The sequence below is a fragment of the Chiloscyllium punctatum genome, chromosome 16, assembly GCF_047496795.1.
Source record: "Chiloscyllium punctatum isolate Juve2018m chromosome 16, sChiPun1.3, whole genome shotgun sequence".
Classification (NCBI taxonomy): Eukaryota; Metazoa; Chordata; class Chondrichthyes; order Orectolobiformes; family Hemiscylliidae; genus Chiloscyllium; species Chiloscyllium punctatum.
The window spans coordinates 1,543,911-1,561,371 of record NC_092754.1 but is presented as its reverse complement, the minus strand read 5'-3'; the positions used below and the strand labels follow the sequence as shown (position 1 = coordinate 1,561,371).

The following is a 17,461-nucleotide window of genomic DNA, read 5'->3' as shown; positions in this document are numbered from 1 at the left end:
CTCTGCTACAACAGACCTCTACTCCCCAAACCAAACATCCTTCACTCTGCAACAACAGACCTCTACTCCCCAAACCAATCATCCTTCACTCTGCGACAACAGACCTCTACTCCCCAAACCAATCATCCTTCACTCTGCGACAACAGACCTCTACTCCCCAAACCAATCATCCTTCACTCTGCTACAAGAGACCTCTACTCCACAAACCAATCATCCTTCACTCTGCTACAACAGACCTCCAATCCCCAAACCAAACATCCTTCACTCTGCAACAAGAGACCTATACTCCCCAAACCAATCATCCTTCACTCTGCGACAACAGACCTCTACTCCCCAAACCAATCATCCTTCACTCTGCTACAAGAGACCTCTACTCCACAAACCAATCATCCTTCACTCTGCAACAAGAGACCTCTACTCCCCAAACCAATCATCCTTCACTCTGCTACAACAGACCTCTACTCCCTAAACCAATCATCCTTCACTCTGCAACAAGAGACCTCTACTCCACAAACCAATCATCCTTCACTCTGCAACAAGAGACCTATACTCCCCAAACCAATCAGCGTTCACTCTTCTAAAAAAGCTCCCTACTGCCCAAACCAATCTCTCTTCATTCTGCTACAGCAGATCATTATTCTCCATGTCCATGTTAAATTTCAGGCATGTTGTGGAGCAACACTGCAGGAGGGCCATGCACTGGTTTTACAAGGACCTTACAATTAAATCTGCCGCTGGGGAATGTAAAACCCACTCCAGTCCTGTCATCGTTCAAGTACAATTCATTTCATACCCGATTGTTAAGGTCAGACATCACAGTATTTGATCAATTCTGCCTAGAATTCTTTCCACTGTTTGGAAATCTCATCTCAGCAAAGATCAGAGCCTTGATTTTCTGCTCGCTCCATCTGTAATACAGAGGGGACTCTCAGGCACACCTCTATTTCCCTAAATCTAACTATAGCCCACTGCTCACAGCCTGATATCAATATTCAGTAACCCTAATGCTCTTCCTCCATAATCCTAACCCTAACCCTCCATAGTCCTAAACCCAGCCCTAACCTTCCCTATCTCTATTTCATTTTTACTACTTTATACTGAGAACTATAATATTGAACTTTTAATCTATTTCTTTATTTTTCTGATTTTTACCCAAGACTTTGTACCTAGGTGACCTGTACATAAGATGGCGTTATGAATAGCAACAATGCAATTTTTCACCTTATTCCTGTATCCCTGTACTTGAGTGCACATTGTAATAAATACTAATTCTAATTCCATATCTGGGTCACTACATTAAAGCCTGGAGATGTTGGTTTTGTTCTGAGTGGAGGCAGGTGCCACACACTGACTGCCCTATATCCTGTGCCCATCTGGCATTCCATTGGACATCCAATGGACTTGGCAGATCTCTTCCAGGGAGAGCGATGAATGCAGCAGCCAATTGGAGACAGGCATGCATTGTGTCCATCAATGCCACTTTGAAGGTCCAGGATCTCAGACTCAGGTTGGGTGAGGAGCTTGGGGAATGAGGGTGCATATTGGGGGTGTCTTTGTGGGAGTGTTAAGGATTATGGTGTGGGAGTAATGAGGAGGACAGGTTCAAAAAGTTGGAGGCAAGAGTAGAAAATGGGTATCTTTAAGCAGTCAACCGCTTTGTTCCTGAACTATGCCCCCAGTCACCCTCCAAACAGGTGCAGATTAAGACCACCACCCCCATCCGGGCCCCTCTCCTATAACCAGGCAGACAGGCCATTTTATTCTTACATGTCGCGAGGGCGGAGTTAATCGTGGAAATGACATGTCAAGACCCTTGACACTTGAGGGCCGCAGTTGGTGAAAGATTGGAAGGATGATGCTTGGGGCCTCTTAGTCAGAACCTAATTACCATGGTGCCTGGGTATCTCCCTAATGCCAATCCACCCGACTTATCATCACCACTCCCACTCCTTTCCACCAGTTTGATGGAAGGAATAGATTCCAACCAATGCTTTGATCCCTGGAGTTTGTGATTCCTGATTCCACATAAAGGATTTGGGGGAGGGATGCGTGAAGGGGGTGGTTAGCTTGCATATTGTCAGATGAAAAGAAACATGGAAAGAACATTAATTACAAGGGAGCAGTGAGTTGGGTGGTTTGTGGAGATAGTTGGTCTTTGACATTGGGAGGTACCAACTTCAGAATGTAACTGACCTCCAGAGTGGGGAGAGGGTGGGGAATATGATTTCATTGCTTTGGACTAGGATGCCTCCTCTCCAAATGTTCGCAATTAGAACATAGAAAACATAGAAAAATACAGCGCAGTACAGGCCCTTCGGCCCTCGATGTTGCGCCGACCGAAGCCTACCTAACCTACACTAGCCCAATAACCTCCATATGCTTGAAGATTGAAGATTTCTTTCTGCCCTAGTCACTTCAGGCAGCTTCTGGCTGTTTTTCCCAAACTGAAGTTAATGACCCTTAGAAAAACTGCCAGTAAAATAAATGGTAATGCGCTGATTCTCATCCAAATCATTGAGCCCATCAAAATCATTATCTGCTTGATCAAAAATGTTTCATCTCCAAACATTGGCAGAGTCTGATCGTAATGAGCTCCTTCATCACAATGTTCTAGCAGCTTCGGAATGAGCCAGAAATGTATTGCAACAAATTCAATCCCAGACTGTCCTAAATTCCCTCTGCCTACTCGGATCGTTAGACATTAAACAGAGCAGCTCTGACATTGAGAAGTAGTTGATCCCATTGGTGTAAAAATGAATTCTCAATCTCCTGTTGGGAGAATCAGTTACCAATTAGGAGGAGCAGTATCTATTCATCCGCAGGCACCCTCCAGCAGGTAGGTTTAATGAAGTTTAGGTGTTGGCAGTAAAGACTGACAAATTATTTCTGGTATTCAATGCTTCACCGTGTGATGGGGGGAAGCGAACTGCAGAAAGTTTTTGTTCTGAAGTAGAATGACAGAAAAACATTGTGATCACTTGAAAGACATAATGAGTGAAGCAGTTGGCTATTAACTGTATTTTCAAACAAAATTAGACGGGGTACCGAGAGCGACCTAACTATTCTGAAAATAGATTCTTGCTTTTATACTTTATTCGTAATAGTTAATGTGCATTCTGGATAAACCTTTCATTCAATACATCCTATAATGAGGATGGAGTTATTACTCTGAACCAAGTCACAATACAATTATTAACAATGTGAAGGATACAAAAGGAGTACAGTTGACTGTATGTTAACATGTTGGCCTTAGAAACAGCTATCTCTGTATTACAAGTTATCTGAAATGTTCAATATTGAAAATCTCAAATTAGTTATCAGTTTGATTGCATCAGCTGTAGCTCAGGTGTTAGCATCCTGCCTCAAAGGCACAAAGTTCCAGGTTCAGGCCCCACTCCAGGGTTTGAGCACTGTACTCTGTGCTCCTTTCTGTAGATACTGAGAGAGTCTGGTGCTGTCATTCAGAAAGTCTCTCTCACAGATGGATGGGAAAGTTCCATGCCAGCATTTTGAGGGAGAACAGAAGAGTTAGCATCTGTATACTGACTGATATTTATTCCTCATCAACATCAGAAAAATAGATTATTTAGTTGTTATCACATTTCTGTTTATGGGAGCTTGCTGTGCACAATTGATTACCCTGCTTGCTACAGTATAATGGTGATTATTTTATTGGTCGTGTAGGTGGAATGTGCTGTATAAATATAAGTTTTTCTTTAAATTATAACACGATTCTTTCAGATAATTAATGAGTAAGAATAATCATTGTCATGTTCTGGAAGTTAATCATATAAGGCAACTAATTGAAACTGGGAATTATTGGATTTAGATTTCTGATTCCCAATATTCAGGACAATTTTGCTGTTCATCAATGTGTTTCCATGCATAAGCCCCAGTGTTGTTTTTGAATTGCAACTGAAGCAGTGAATTTCACTGATTGCTGGGTAACAGGTCCAAAGTTGGCTGATTGCCAAAGTCAACTCCACTGTCAATGATGATGTTCCCAGAGAGACTTCACTTCAGGAAACCTCAAGGGGAATGTGAGTAAGCTGTCTCAAAAACAAATCATTTTGTCCCTGTGACTGACAAGTCCAGAAATGTCAAACAGTCAAAAAATGATTAGGATAAGGCTTTAAGGAACAGAGTGACATCTGTCACCTTTAGTGAAATACTTTATTTAAAAACTATGCTTTTTTTAATTGGATTCTTTGTTTCAGTATGGCATGTTGTTATCATTTAGGGAATAATACAGAGCTGGGAATGATTGCAGGCAATCATGTCATTAAGGGATTTAAAATGTTTGTTATATTTCTGTTGTATTATCATAACGAATTCAGAACTAATTATGATGGTGTAAGTATCGAAAGGTGTCATATTTTACTGCTTCAGTGTACTCATTTCTTGAGCAATAATATACCTGTCCATTAGCCTCATGAACAACTGGAAGAAACAGACTCAAAACTCCATCCTTTTGAGTCTAAGGTGTGATTATTTCAAACCTGTGAGAAACATAACAGTGACAGTGGTGAGTAAAAATCCCAGCATTCTAAATGGGCTTAAATTAAAAAAAAATCAACTCTCATTAGTTTGAGAGAGAAGGAGAAAATTGAGTGAGTTGTGAGAAAAATGAAAGGACCACTGTAGCATTGCAAGAAATATTCTGCATATGGATTAAACTGTGGAGAATGTTGAAAGTCTAATCATTGGGAAAGAATGTCCAAGTCAAAGAAAGGAAACAGTAGACAAGTTATCAGAGAGAGCGAACAACCAGGTAAATGAGCCATAAAATAAGCCAAAGTGCTGAACCTGGGTGAGCCATCAGGGACAGAAATCACAGCATCCACACTGCTCCTGGTCCCATCCCCTGTCCCTAAGCTGAGCTCAGCAGTCTCTGCCCTTAACACCACCACTGTAGGTCCTTCCCAAGCCCCTCACCCCCCCAGCCCCCACCTGGTCATTGAGCACTGATGATCCTCTCTGTCCCAGACCCTGGACAAAATATACGTAGAAGCTTTATAATAGCACATACTGTCTCGTTGTGACAATTCCTAAAGAAAACAAATCCTCACAATCATTCAGATCAGGAAAATGCTGATAAATACACTCTCAGCAATAAACCTGGAGCACAGAGTCACTGCCAAGACTGTGCCAGAGACTTTTCCTAAAACCCAGAAAGAAAATAGGTTCCTAATGAAACTAGGCTCTGTTATACCATGGGAATGAGTGGAAAGTCCAGGGATTCAATAGTTACAAACAATCCAACTTTAAGGGGCAAGCAAAGGAAACTGTGCTAACTGTGTGGTGTACAGGACTGAAGCAGATAGACCTGGCATTGGACAGTCACAATGAGCTGCAGCTGATCTCAATAAACCACACGATGGGAAATTTCTGGTCAAATAATCCAACAACCAGTGAACATTGCACCACAGAAATTGGGTCATATTTGAAATGTGACCAGCAACAATGGACAGCTCTTTTAACAAATGATCCAAAAGTCTGTTAGGATGCAGAAAAGACAGCCAGCAGTACAGTTATGCTGAGCTATTAGAGATGACATTCCATTAGAAGGTGGTGTTCCTAGCTGGATTCAAAATAATTAAACCTACAACTCCATTAGTTATATGAAGGCAGCGTGGGATTTGAGAAGTGTGAGCAGAAACATTGAAGGAATGGTGTCACTTTGCAACAAATGTTGAAAGTACAAACTCCCACCACAGACAGGGGAGATGTTAGTTACTGAAATATCACTCAGACCATGGGAGTGGATTATTTGCAAACTACCAGGAATATTGTCTTAAAGTCCACTCAAAGATCCCTTTTATTGGAATGAGAGAGAGTCAGCAATTGTGTGAGGTCTGTTCACTGAGCAAGAGGTTCCAGAAGATTTGGTAAAGAGTTTTGGTTCAACATTGTTACTGTGTCAACATGGGGTTTTAGAGGACAATCCAGATGGACAGAACTTTCTGGAAATACTGAGGGACAAAGGAAGAGCAAACTGCGCTTGGACCAAGGTCAGAGCCATTCTACTCAGGTCAGGAGCAGGTCGGGTCTCGGGTCCTGAGGTCTGGGCCAGGAGTAGCACCAGCGCCTGTGATTCCTGTCCCAGCCCCTGGCCAGGAACCACTAGCTGCTGGGTTAATCCCAGTGGTAACGGAATGAGACTTTCAGCCACCCATCAGCTAGTTGACAACCATTGATCTTTCCACGCAGGGAATTCAGGGGCAGAGTTGGGAAGGGGTAGGGTTTGGGTACATGACCATCTGGGATAATTCTCAGCTCCAAGTTCCCCACCACCAAGAGCAGAGGATTCTACTCAACAACGGTTTGATGTACAGGTCATTACTTCAACAGTCAAGCCATGTCCCTGCCTGAGCTGTTTCAAGGGCAAACAACATTTGTATGGAATGTCGTCATAAAAACCTGGAACCCAGAAAAGGTTGGTGCTAACTCCAAGGTCAGAGGCCAATTCGACTGAGACTGAGAAACATCAAACAGAGACCTTCTTAATCTGAGCTGAACCTGGAGAGAAGAGAAGGTCATCAACAAAACCAACCTGTCATTGACCAGTGTGATAACATTAACATCACTAACAAACAGTGCATACCACCCAGCATCAACAACATCAAATTACAGAATTATTATGGCACAGGAGGAGGCCATTCGGCCCAGTGTTCCTGCACCAGTTCTATTCCCTAGTATCAATTTCCTGCCTTTCCACTATATCCCTGCACACCATTTCTATCCAAGTAACCAAGCAATTCTCCATTGAATACCTCAACTGAAGCTGCCTCTGGCACATTTCCAGGCAATGTATTTCATACCCCAACGACTCGGTGAGTGAAATGGGTTCTTTTCCCATTGCCCTTGCTTCATTTGAATCACTTTAAATCTATGCTGTCTCATTCCTTTACGAGCTTTTACGCGCAGAAACAGCTGCTCCCTGACTGCTCTGTCTAGCAGGCTCCTCATCTTTGAAACCTCAATCAGATCTCCCTGTCAGCCTTCTTCTCTTCAGGATGAACAGTCCCAACTTCTCCAAACTAACCTCGTAACTGGAATAAGTCATCCCTGTGACCATTCTTGTAAATCACTTCTGCACTCTCTCCAATACATTCACACCCTTGCTGCATTGACATCCCCTGTACGGTACACAATATAAAATACACCAGACAGAAGGTCCACAACACACTGAGCAACAGGCAACTCTTCATTGATGCAACGCATGAACTCATGACTGAGAGAAGTGATGTTAACTGCACAACATTCCACCAGGAAGCAATGAGATGAATAATATGTTTAACAAAACAAGCTATAAATGACTCTTAAGATGTTCCGTTTATATTTTAAAATGAATTGTTAATTCTTTTTATTTAAGAAAAATGTCAACCATAGGAACAGTTCTATCGATGTTGAAGCATCATTTTTAAAGAAAGAGGAGTCCAATATTATGATGGTATTTGTAAAACAGACAGGAATGAATTGTTGTAGGAAGCTATAGCCCAAGGTGCCACATGTTACTGCTGCACTGGAGTCACACATCAATTAATATCTTCTCAACCTTGTCAGTTTACAGCTGCATGGAGAGCAGAGAGAAAAATACACTTACTGACATTCCACAGTCTCCAATGTGATTACTTCAAATGGTTAGGAACCACAAGATGTCAATATGTTCACTCTCCTTGCTTCGGCTTTCTGTTCTCCCATCGTTACTCCCCTCCCTCTAACATTTTCCCTTGACTCTGGGGAGATTCTTTTCAAATGCCCATTCTCAATATGAGGGCCTGGAAGCCATTCCAAACCAGAATGCCTATTTTCCTCAAAATAATTAACTTGCCGTGTTAAGTAGTGGGTTCTATTTGATGTGAATGGAAACTGACATTGTTCTCTCAGATAATCACAGCCTGCAGTTTTTGTAACAATTTACCAGATTCAGTTTTGAAAATCTCCAGTTACTTATTAACCTTTAATGGAAAGAATCTTGTGATGCCTCTCGTTAAAATAATTAATCATAGAATAATTGAAGACATTTGTTCCATGCAGTTAATTAGGTGTAAGAAAGTGAGAGTTGAGTTTGCCCTGTGATTAGCCGTGGGATGCAGTTTTTACATTTACCATTGCTTTTTCTGGAATATATCTCGTCCTGTTTTACAAATGGATCAGCATCTCTGCCAACACAGTGGGAGAGGAATTTCTGGTCAAAACATTAATTCGCCTGTTAGAATTCTACAGTATCATTTCACAGTTGTTGATGCTAACGATAATAGGTAATAGACAAAAGGTGCAGGAGTAGGCCATTCTGCCCTTCAAGCCTGCACCACCATTCAATATGATCATGGCTGATCATCCTCAAACAGTATCCTGTTCCTGCCTTATCTCCATAACCCTTGATTCCACTATCCTTGAGAGCTCTATCCAACTTTTTCTCAAATGAATCCAGAGACTGGGGCTCCACTGCCCTCTGGGGCAGAGCATTCCACATAGCCACCACTCTCTGGGTGAAGAAGTTTCTCCTCATCTCTATCCTAAATGGCCTACCCCTTATTTTTAAGCTGTGTCCTCTGGTTCAGGACTCACCCATCAGCGGAAACATGTTTCCTGCCTCCGGAGTGTCCAATCCTTTAATAATCTTATAGTCTCAATCAGATCCCCTCTTAGTCTTCTAAACTCAAGGGTATACAAGCCCAGTTGCTCCAATCTTTCAACATAAGATAGTCCCACCATTCCAGGAATTGACCCCGTGAACCTACGCTGCACTCCCTCAATAGCCAGAATGTCTTTCCTCAAATTTGGAGACCAGAACTGCACACAATATTCCAGGTGCGGTCTCACTAGGGCCCTGTACAGCTGCAGAAGAACCTCTTTGCTTCTATACTCAATCCCTCTTGTTATGAAGGCCAGCATGCTATTAGCCTTCTTCACGACCTGCTGTACCTGCATGCTTACCTTCATTGACTGGTGTACAAGAACACGCAGATCTCTTTGTACTGCCCCTTTACCTAACTTGACTCCACAATGTGATGTCTGAAGGTTTCAGAACTGTTCAGAGGTTAATGAGGAGCATCCCAATGTGCCTAATTGCACCATGTTTGTCCTCAATTGCAGTTTAAGTTTTGATTATTACTGGCTGAATTAAAAACAAATGTCACTGGAGACACCTGACAGAACAGGCAGCATCTGCACAGCAAGAAACAGAAGTGGCATATTACATATCTGTACTTTCATCAGTTCTGAAAGGTTAACCCTGTTTCTGTCTTCACAGATGCTGTCTGACCTGCTGAGTATTTCCAGTATTTTCAATTCTTATTTCAGACTCTCCACTCTTCTGTCTGTGTTAGTTTTTGTGAGGAATCTGAACATTCAGCCCTTGGTCAGATCACAAATTTACTAACCCATCCTTCTATGCCCTCATCTAGGTCATTTATAAAAATGACAAACAACAATGGCCCCAAAACAGATCCCTGTGGTATACCACTAGTAACTGAGCTCCAAAATGAACGTTTCCCATCAACCACCACCCTCTGTCCTCTTTCAGCTCGCCAATTTCTGATCCAATTCACTAAATCACCCTCTCAGAGAACTCAATAAGGCACAACCTACCTTTCACAAAACTGTGTTGACTATCCCTGGTCAACTTATTCCTATCTTTTATAACCATTTCTGACACTTTACCCAGAACCGAAGTAAGGCTCCCTGGTCTATAATTCACAGGGTTGTCTCTATTCCCCTTCTCGGGATCTCTTGCTGTAATGTTGATGGGAGAATGGAGAAATCAATCACTTTGATTGCCCTTCCCCCCCCATGGAGCATCAGGAAAGGGTGAAAATTCCTGCTAAGATTCCATTCTTTCTCAGCTTTCTTCTCAAATACCCCTACCATTGTTTCTCAGTGAGAATTTTTCAGCTTACGCTTTTGACTCGGAGCACAGGTGAAAAGAAAACAAAAGAGCTTCAAATATTTTTCCTGAGATGGTCATCAATTTGCTAAAACATAGAAACACAGAAAATAAAGACTGGCCAGGCCATTCGGCCCTTCAAGTCTGCTGCTTCATTCAGTATGATCCCGGCTGATCATCGAGCTCAGTCCCCTGTTCCTCCTCCCTCCCCCCTCCCCCCATTCCCTTTGATCCCTTTAACACAAGGATATGTCCACACTATAATATTTATTAAACAACATCAAATTTACAGTAAAAATTAGAACTGAAACAGAATGAGGAAGCTTAGCGAATCAATTTCAAAAATGTAGAGCAAGCGCTGCTGAAACTTTAAAACAGTAAACAGATTAAAATGTTTTTAATTGCAATCTCATATGAAATATTGGTTTAGTTTGTGCCAGCTTCTGTCATAAAGTTACTCACAATATCCCACAGTTATGAGCAAACTCTACAATATAACGACACATCCTGTCTAACTATTGAACTACACTCATGGGTTAATCCTGGGATTGTTGATTGCTCCTCTTATCCCTTTTTCTCCTGAAATCCAAAGTGGCTATCTCTAATGTTGTCCTGCCTTATTCCAACCCCTTTGTATGTTGCAATTCTCAACTCACCCTTCAATGTCTGAACAAGCAGACAACTTGTACACAGATTGTGACCTCAACTCCACTTTGCTGCCGACTCATCCCGTCCCCGCTCTGATATCCTTTGACTCCCTTTCAAGTTAGACCCTACCTAGCCCAGCCTTAGAAAATATTCAGTCTGAACCTGAACTTCTCTGGGCTTTCTCCTGATTTGTACAGCTTGGTGCATCGATGTTAAGTATAGATCTTAGTTACTTTCCTCGGTTTCTCATCAACATTGCCAGTTCTTTGTCGATTCCAGCCATTTTTCCAGATCTTATCTGCTTTATTGCAGTTTGTATCTCACCCCCTGGTTTCTGATCCAATTTAAAATGTCAATATTATGCTGTTCTTCTAGCTCAATGATGTCTGTTTTGTGGATTTTGGAATAACATTTGATTGGGTTGATCAGATTAGATACCTGACAAAATTGAAAGACATTGGAGAAGACTACAGAGAAAGTTGACTCACAAGTACTATAATCCCAGCTGATGGAATTATTGTGTGGGTCAGATCTTCAAGTTGAACGGGCTTGATAAATCATATGTTTCATTTTTTGCAATTTGATGGCCATGGTTGTTAGTCACTGAACACATTCACCAACATATTGGGCTAACAAATTTCTTTATTATATAAATTAAGCTGATATTTTTGTATGTCTATATTTGAGATTGTGTTTGTGTGTGTGTGGTGTGTAAGTCAGTTTGACACAATCTCAACCTAACTATGGAAAACATGGATCCGACCTTTTTCCCAGCAATATTCCTTTCAGTGCTCAGTCTCAGAGAAATATGACTCCAATCCTAATGCTTTAATTTCTTCATAAACTGACTCTTTGTTAATTTTTCTTCTTGCATTCGTGTGACAGTTTGAAGATTTCCTTCCAGTTTTGAATCTGGTTCCAGTCCAGTTTTGATAGCCTGAATCTGGTTCCAGTCCAGTTTTGATAGCCTGAATCTGGTTTAAGTCCTGACAGCTTGACACTTGTGCGTAGATTCACAGTTTGGAGATTTCACGAAGCTGACAAACTGACAAGCTGCTGGGATGAAGCAGTCCTCCTGAACTGAAAACCTGGTTTGTCTCAACTGAACTCAGTCTAAACCATCAATGGCCCTTGATCAAGCGTTTTTCGGTCAGCCATAAACTCAGCGGCGTAACCGTTTCATTAGTATCACCACAGGCATGTGGTGAGGTACCTACAAGCTCGTTCACTCTCTTGAAAATAATGTATTCAGGTCACTTTTCTGAATGATTTTGTGACCTCTTTAAAAAAGATGTTACCTTGACAGAACGGAAACCCAAAGCATCTATTCTAAAATGCAAATTCGCAAATGATAGTAATGCATATAATTACAACATAAGGGATCTGTTTATGGGTCAAGGAACAATAGGGAGACAAGCCAATAGGGAGTCAGAGACACGTGTCACTGAGTGAGGAGCTTGGTAAGAGTGGTGTATACTCTCTTCACTGTCCACACAAACACATAGTTTTCAATGTATAATTTCAGTTACATCACACTGTAAATTTTTGCTATAAATTCTGTGTAAGGATTGAGCCCTTCACTATCACCTGGTGAAGGAACGACACTCTGAAAGCTAGTTTGCTTCCAATTAAACCTGTTGGATTATAACCTGGTGTTGTGTGAGATTTTTAACTTCACACAAACTGACAATGATCAAAGACACATTTGAAAACACACAACCTGGTCTTAATTTGGGGGGATGATGATGACAGCAGGTTCAAGTCGCAAATGGCAGTGCTCTTGCAGCAAGTAAAGCAACAAGGATTACAGAAACTAACAGATGGATAAATTATAGCAGGCACAGACTCTGAAATGGAAGGGAACATTGGCAATGCCAGACTGTAGCAGATGGGCGGCACGGTGGCACAGTGGTTAGCACTGCTGCCTCACAGCGCCAGAGATCCGGGTTCAATTCCCGCCTCAGGTGACTGACTGTGTGGAGTTTGCACATTCTCCCTGTGTCTGCGTGGGTTTCCTCCGGGTGCTCCGGTTTCCTCCCACAGTCCAAAGATGTGCAGGTAAGGTGAATTGGCCATGCTAAATTGCCCGTAGTGTTAGGTAGAGGGTAAATGTAGGGGTATGGGTGGGTTGCGCTTCGGCGGGACGGTGTGGACTTGTTGGGCCGAAGGGCCTGTTTCCACACTGTAAGTAATATAATCTAATCTCAGAGTCACGAGAAGAATTAGAACTGATGCAAGATTTCCAGTAGAGTATTCGGAAATATGATATTTAATGGAAGATGCAACAAATAAATAAAACACGGAAAGCAATGGGAATATATGATTAGAAAGGATATTGTTGTTTTTGTGGCTTAGAGCTTGTGGAAGAACCGAGCGACTCGCTAAATAACTTAGATGCATATTTTTTAAAGACAGTAGAACGGATCCAATTGGGACAGAAAAACGAACAAGTGATGAAGAACTAGAGGAAGTGACTAACAAAGAAATTTGTTGAAAATAATAATGAAAAAGCAAAGAGTGAGGGCAGGGCAGGGCATACCTTACATGGAAATGAATTTGTAGCAGAGGCTGTGAAGGGAAGATTTAAAAGAAAAACAGAAAGAAGAAAGAAGAAAATATCATGATTGTGGAGGTGCCAGTGTTGGACTGGGGTGGGCAAGGTCAGAAGTCACACAGTGCCACGTTATAATCCAACAGGTTTATTTGAAATCACAAGGTTTCGAAGCAGTACTCCAAAAGCTTGTGATTTCAAATAAACCTGTTGGACTATCACCTGGTGTCATGTGACTTCTGACCAAGATGATATCAATAATGGAAGGCTTGAAAATGGCAGGAAATTGTGGATAAATGGAAAGTGACTTGGGTTAGAGAGACAGGACAAGCCCTGGTGAAAAGCAAGGTCTTGCTTCCCAAGAGAGGCTGCCTGACCGTGATATTGTTTTTGGGGGAATTGAAAGCTTTAAGAGAAAAAATTGGCTCAATAGAGAACTCAGGAACTCATGAGCTATTTGCAGCTTGGTGACTGGATTAAATGATAAGTTTTGTGTTACCAGGAACTGCTCCTATTTATCTTTAATTTCTGTGTTTCATTATGAACTTGGCTAGAAAAGATCTTCCTCAAATTTGCCGCTGGTTTGTATTCAGAAATGAAACTAACTTTTACTCCCTAACCAAATGTGAACAATAAGAAAACCTTTGCTCAGATATAGCGAAGGAAGCCAGACTAATGAGAGAAGCCTCTCCAAGAGATAGTACAGGCTCGATGGCTCAAAGGCTTCCTTCTGTATGGTTTGACTGTGTGATACTAGAACTGTATCTGTAGACTGCAGCATACAATCAGGCTGTTTAAACGTTAATGTGAGACCTCCAATTGATTCATAGGCCTGAATGACTTGGACTGTACAGAGATTTGTCAGAGAATTACTCGAGAAATCCCATCTCCATGTTGGGAGGAACCCACTGCATCTTTAATGTATTTACTGAGCAGTGAGACAGGCTTCTTACTGTGCAGCAGTGAGTTGCCTATTAAGGGGAATTATTGCTCATTAATTATTTTATTAACTACACATCTCACCTCATTAGTATTCAGCTTTGATCTTACCAAATATACCAAGTGAGCCAGACATTGAGAGTTCTCAATGAGGAGGGTACAGCAGGTATCTGGCAGCTTCAGCTGATCACTGGCTGTGGAAAACATCCACTGATTCCTGGGATGGCAGGTCTGAGGTAGGAGGAGAGATTGAACTTGTTGGTATTGTATTCACTGCCATTTAGGGGAACGTGAGGAAAATCTCACAGAAACATATAAAATTCTAAAAGGACAAGACAGGGTCAATGCAGAAGGCAGTTTCCTGACGACCAAGGAGTCCAGAACCTGGAGTTACAGTCTTAGGATATAGGGTAGGTCTTTGGGACTGAGATGAGGAGAAATGTTTGCACCCAGAGAGTGGGGAGCCTGTGGAACTCTCTGCCACAGAAAGTGGTTGAGGACAACATTGAATGTTTTCAAGAAGGTGTTAGATATAGATCTTAGGGATAAAGGGATCAAACAGTATGGGGCAGAAAGCAGGAACTGAGTTGGATGGTCAGCCATGGTCATATTGAATGGTGCAGCAGGCTCGAAGGGCTGAATGGCCTATTCCTGCTCCCAGTTTCTATATTGCTCATCATACAAACATTTCAGGGCATGGTTCTTGTGCACTGGCTGTATGCATCCCTCTTGCACAGATGTGGGCATCCAATATTTGGCAACCCTTCAGGATCCTCATGATATCTTTCCCAACCAGTTGTAGGATGCTCATGAAGCACTGGCCTGCATTGTACAGTACACCAGCAACCAGCATTGAGAAACTATAGCAGGGACACGATGAACACATGGACAGTCCCCAGCTCAGGCACTGAACCAGGCTGTGTCTAGGGGCTGCTCACGTGCTTGGAATATGGGGTGGGGCCTAATCATGAGCCCAGTCAAGGGAGGTGGGGGGGTGGGGGCACTGTCAGTTTGGATCCTGGTTCTGTCAGTCATAGGTACAGACCCTTTTGCTGTTTGTCAAAAAGCTGACAGTTTGGAACTGTGCAATTGTTTCCCTGTATGTGACATTTAGCGACTGGACAATGTTAAGCTGTGGGTCTCCGGTGGGCATGGGGAACAGACAAAGGAGGTGGTAACAGAGAGGGTGTTCAGGCAGGATGTTGGTAAGGACAGGAACACGGTGTGTCCTGGTGGGTAAACAGTGACTGGGTGGGGGGTCACAGGAAGAGAATGGGGTGGTGTGTGAGAGGGAGTACCAGCCATGGCAGCACTGTGCCATGAACAGTGTGGCTTTGTGGCTGCTGTGCCAATACACTGCCAGCGAGTGGTCACACCGGATTGGCAACACAAATGTCCAAGTGCACAGGCGCCTTTCAAAGATGGCGCAGGCCCCAGGGATACTCATCTTCTGCTGGATATCAGTGAGTGGTGAGGCATTCTGGGAACGGTGCCTAATAAAATAGGGTTAGAACTGGACAAGGGGGATACCATTGGACAAGTCGGGTAGTTAATGGGTCAGGATTATAATATACGGTAAGAGACCTTGCTCAGCCCAGTGGCTGAGTACCCTCCAATAATCTCGCTGGGACTGACACTCAACCAAAAGAAGGTAACCATGAGCTTGCTGTCTCTGTGTATCACCTTACTGAGGGGCTCCTGCAGATGCACATTCTGTTCTGGGTCATGTATTGTTGTTGCTCTTTAGCCAACTAACGAAACAAGAGAAAGGTGGATTGATTTGCCATTTAAAACACTTACCTTCAAGACCTGCATCTTCAGCACTTTGTGGATAGCTCATAGTTACCAAGAAAACAAGGTTCAATAACATCCACCTTATTTATAATGCATCTTGGGCATGTCTTTATCGTTAAACCAGTTCATGTTCATAACACTGAGAACTTTTATGTTCAAACCAGTCACCTACTTTTGGGTTACAGGAGCTGAAATAACTCCCCCACTCCTCAGGTACTTATCCTGCTGTTCACCTCCGAGATTCGCTCTCACTGACCCCACTCCTCAGGTATTTAGATTAGATTACTTACAGTGTGGAAATAGGCCCTTTGGCCCTACAAGTCCACACCGACCCATCACCCACCCAGACCCATTCCCCTACATTTACCCCTGCCCATCACACTACGGGCAATTTAGCATGGCCAATTCACCTAACCAGCACATCTTTGGACTGTGGGAGGAAACCGGAGCACCCGGAGGAAACCCACGCAGACATGGGGAGAATGTGCAAACTCCACACAGTCAGTCGCCTGAGGCAGGAATTGAACCCAGGTCTCTGGCGCTGTGAGGCAGCAGTGCTAACCACTGTGCCACCGTGCCGCCCAATCCCAGGTTCACTCTGACTGACCCCACTCCTCAGGTATTTATCCTGGTGTTCACCCCCAGGATCGCTCCGACTGACCCCACTCCTCATTCAATTGGTTAACATACAGAACAACATCGAGGTTTAAATGCTTCTGCCTTTCAATATCCCCAGAACTCACATATATGCACATATTCCTCAGAAAAATAGAGAAAAAGAATAATTTCTCAGCAGAAATTAGCTTTCTGGAAAATAAAACACTTTGGCCAATATATTATTCTTTAATGAAAAAGCATCAAGTGTAGGAAGGTCAGGGATCTGTTGCTGTGAAACTTTGGTACATGTGGTGAAAACACTGAGCAGACACAGCTATCTCTGAAATCTCAGACACAATTTCTCAGGAAATACGATCTTGAGATGGTTTTTCAATCACTCTTTCAAAAGAACAAATAGTTTTCTCCATGAACTTACATTGAGGGTTTTCATTTTCAAAACGGTAGAAATTAACTTTTTAGAGTTTGTTTAGAGCAGGCTTTCCTCCAACTCTACTTGATAAAACAAGAACCTCTCCAAGCCAGTCACTGTAGATAAAACCAGCCTTAGCAGGGTCAACAGTAAAGCAAGCAGTTTCCACGAGGCACTTGGTTTGTAGGAGGCCCTGTTAAGACAAATTTCCAATATCCACAGTGAACTTTCAAAGTCTTCTTTTCAAGGAACCACTGCAGATATTACCACAAAACCTGAAATTAATTCCTTTTTTCCCACAAATCTTTAAAACTTAAGACTTCTAAGCAATATTGAATATGAGTAATCTTCGGAAAACCAATATGTTGGTTTTTAAAAATGCCTTTTTTCATAGTGATCTTTTATGAATAATCCTTTTCTCAATCAAGTTTAACTCCCAGCCAAATAACATCTGCTTTTTTTTCCATTTTGTGGTCAATCATTCATCACTGATTTGTAGCTGGTTCTCGTGTACCACTGTGTACTATTCCCTGAAATTTAATTTCTCGTGCTTTACGTGCGAGCACCTATTTACACAAGAACATTTCTTCTTTCAATAGTAGATGCTAAC

At 42.4% G+C, this 17,461-nt stretch overlaps 1 protein-coding gene across 10 annotated transcripts in view; it reads left to right on the top strand.

Annotated features, from left to right (window-relative positions):
- Nucleotides 1-17,461, top strand: part of rap1gapa (RAP1 GTPase activating protein a) — a 558,062-nt gene that overhangs the window by 146,142 nt on the left and 394,459 nt on the right. The window contains exon 1 of one of the 10 annotated variants that reach the window (XM_072585947.1): nt 2,781-2,836. The exons of 8 other annotated variants lie outside the window; for them this stretch is intronic. Coding sequence is in view for 1 of the 2 variants with exons in the window: in XM_072585940.1 (XP_072442041.1) it covers nt 4,039-4,040 (2 nt within the window). In the remaining variant the exon portion in view is untranslated. Of the gene's footprint in view, nt 1-2,780; nt 2,837-4,017; nt 4,041-17,461 lie in introns of those variants that run through there. One more of the 10 variants, XM_072585940.1, reaches the window with a different exon arrangement.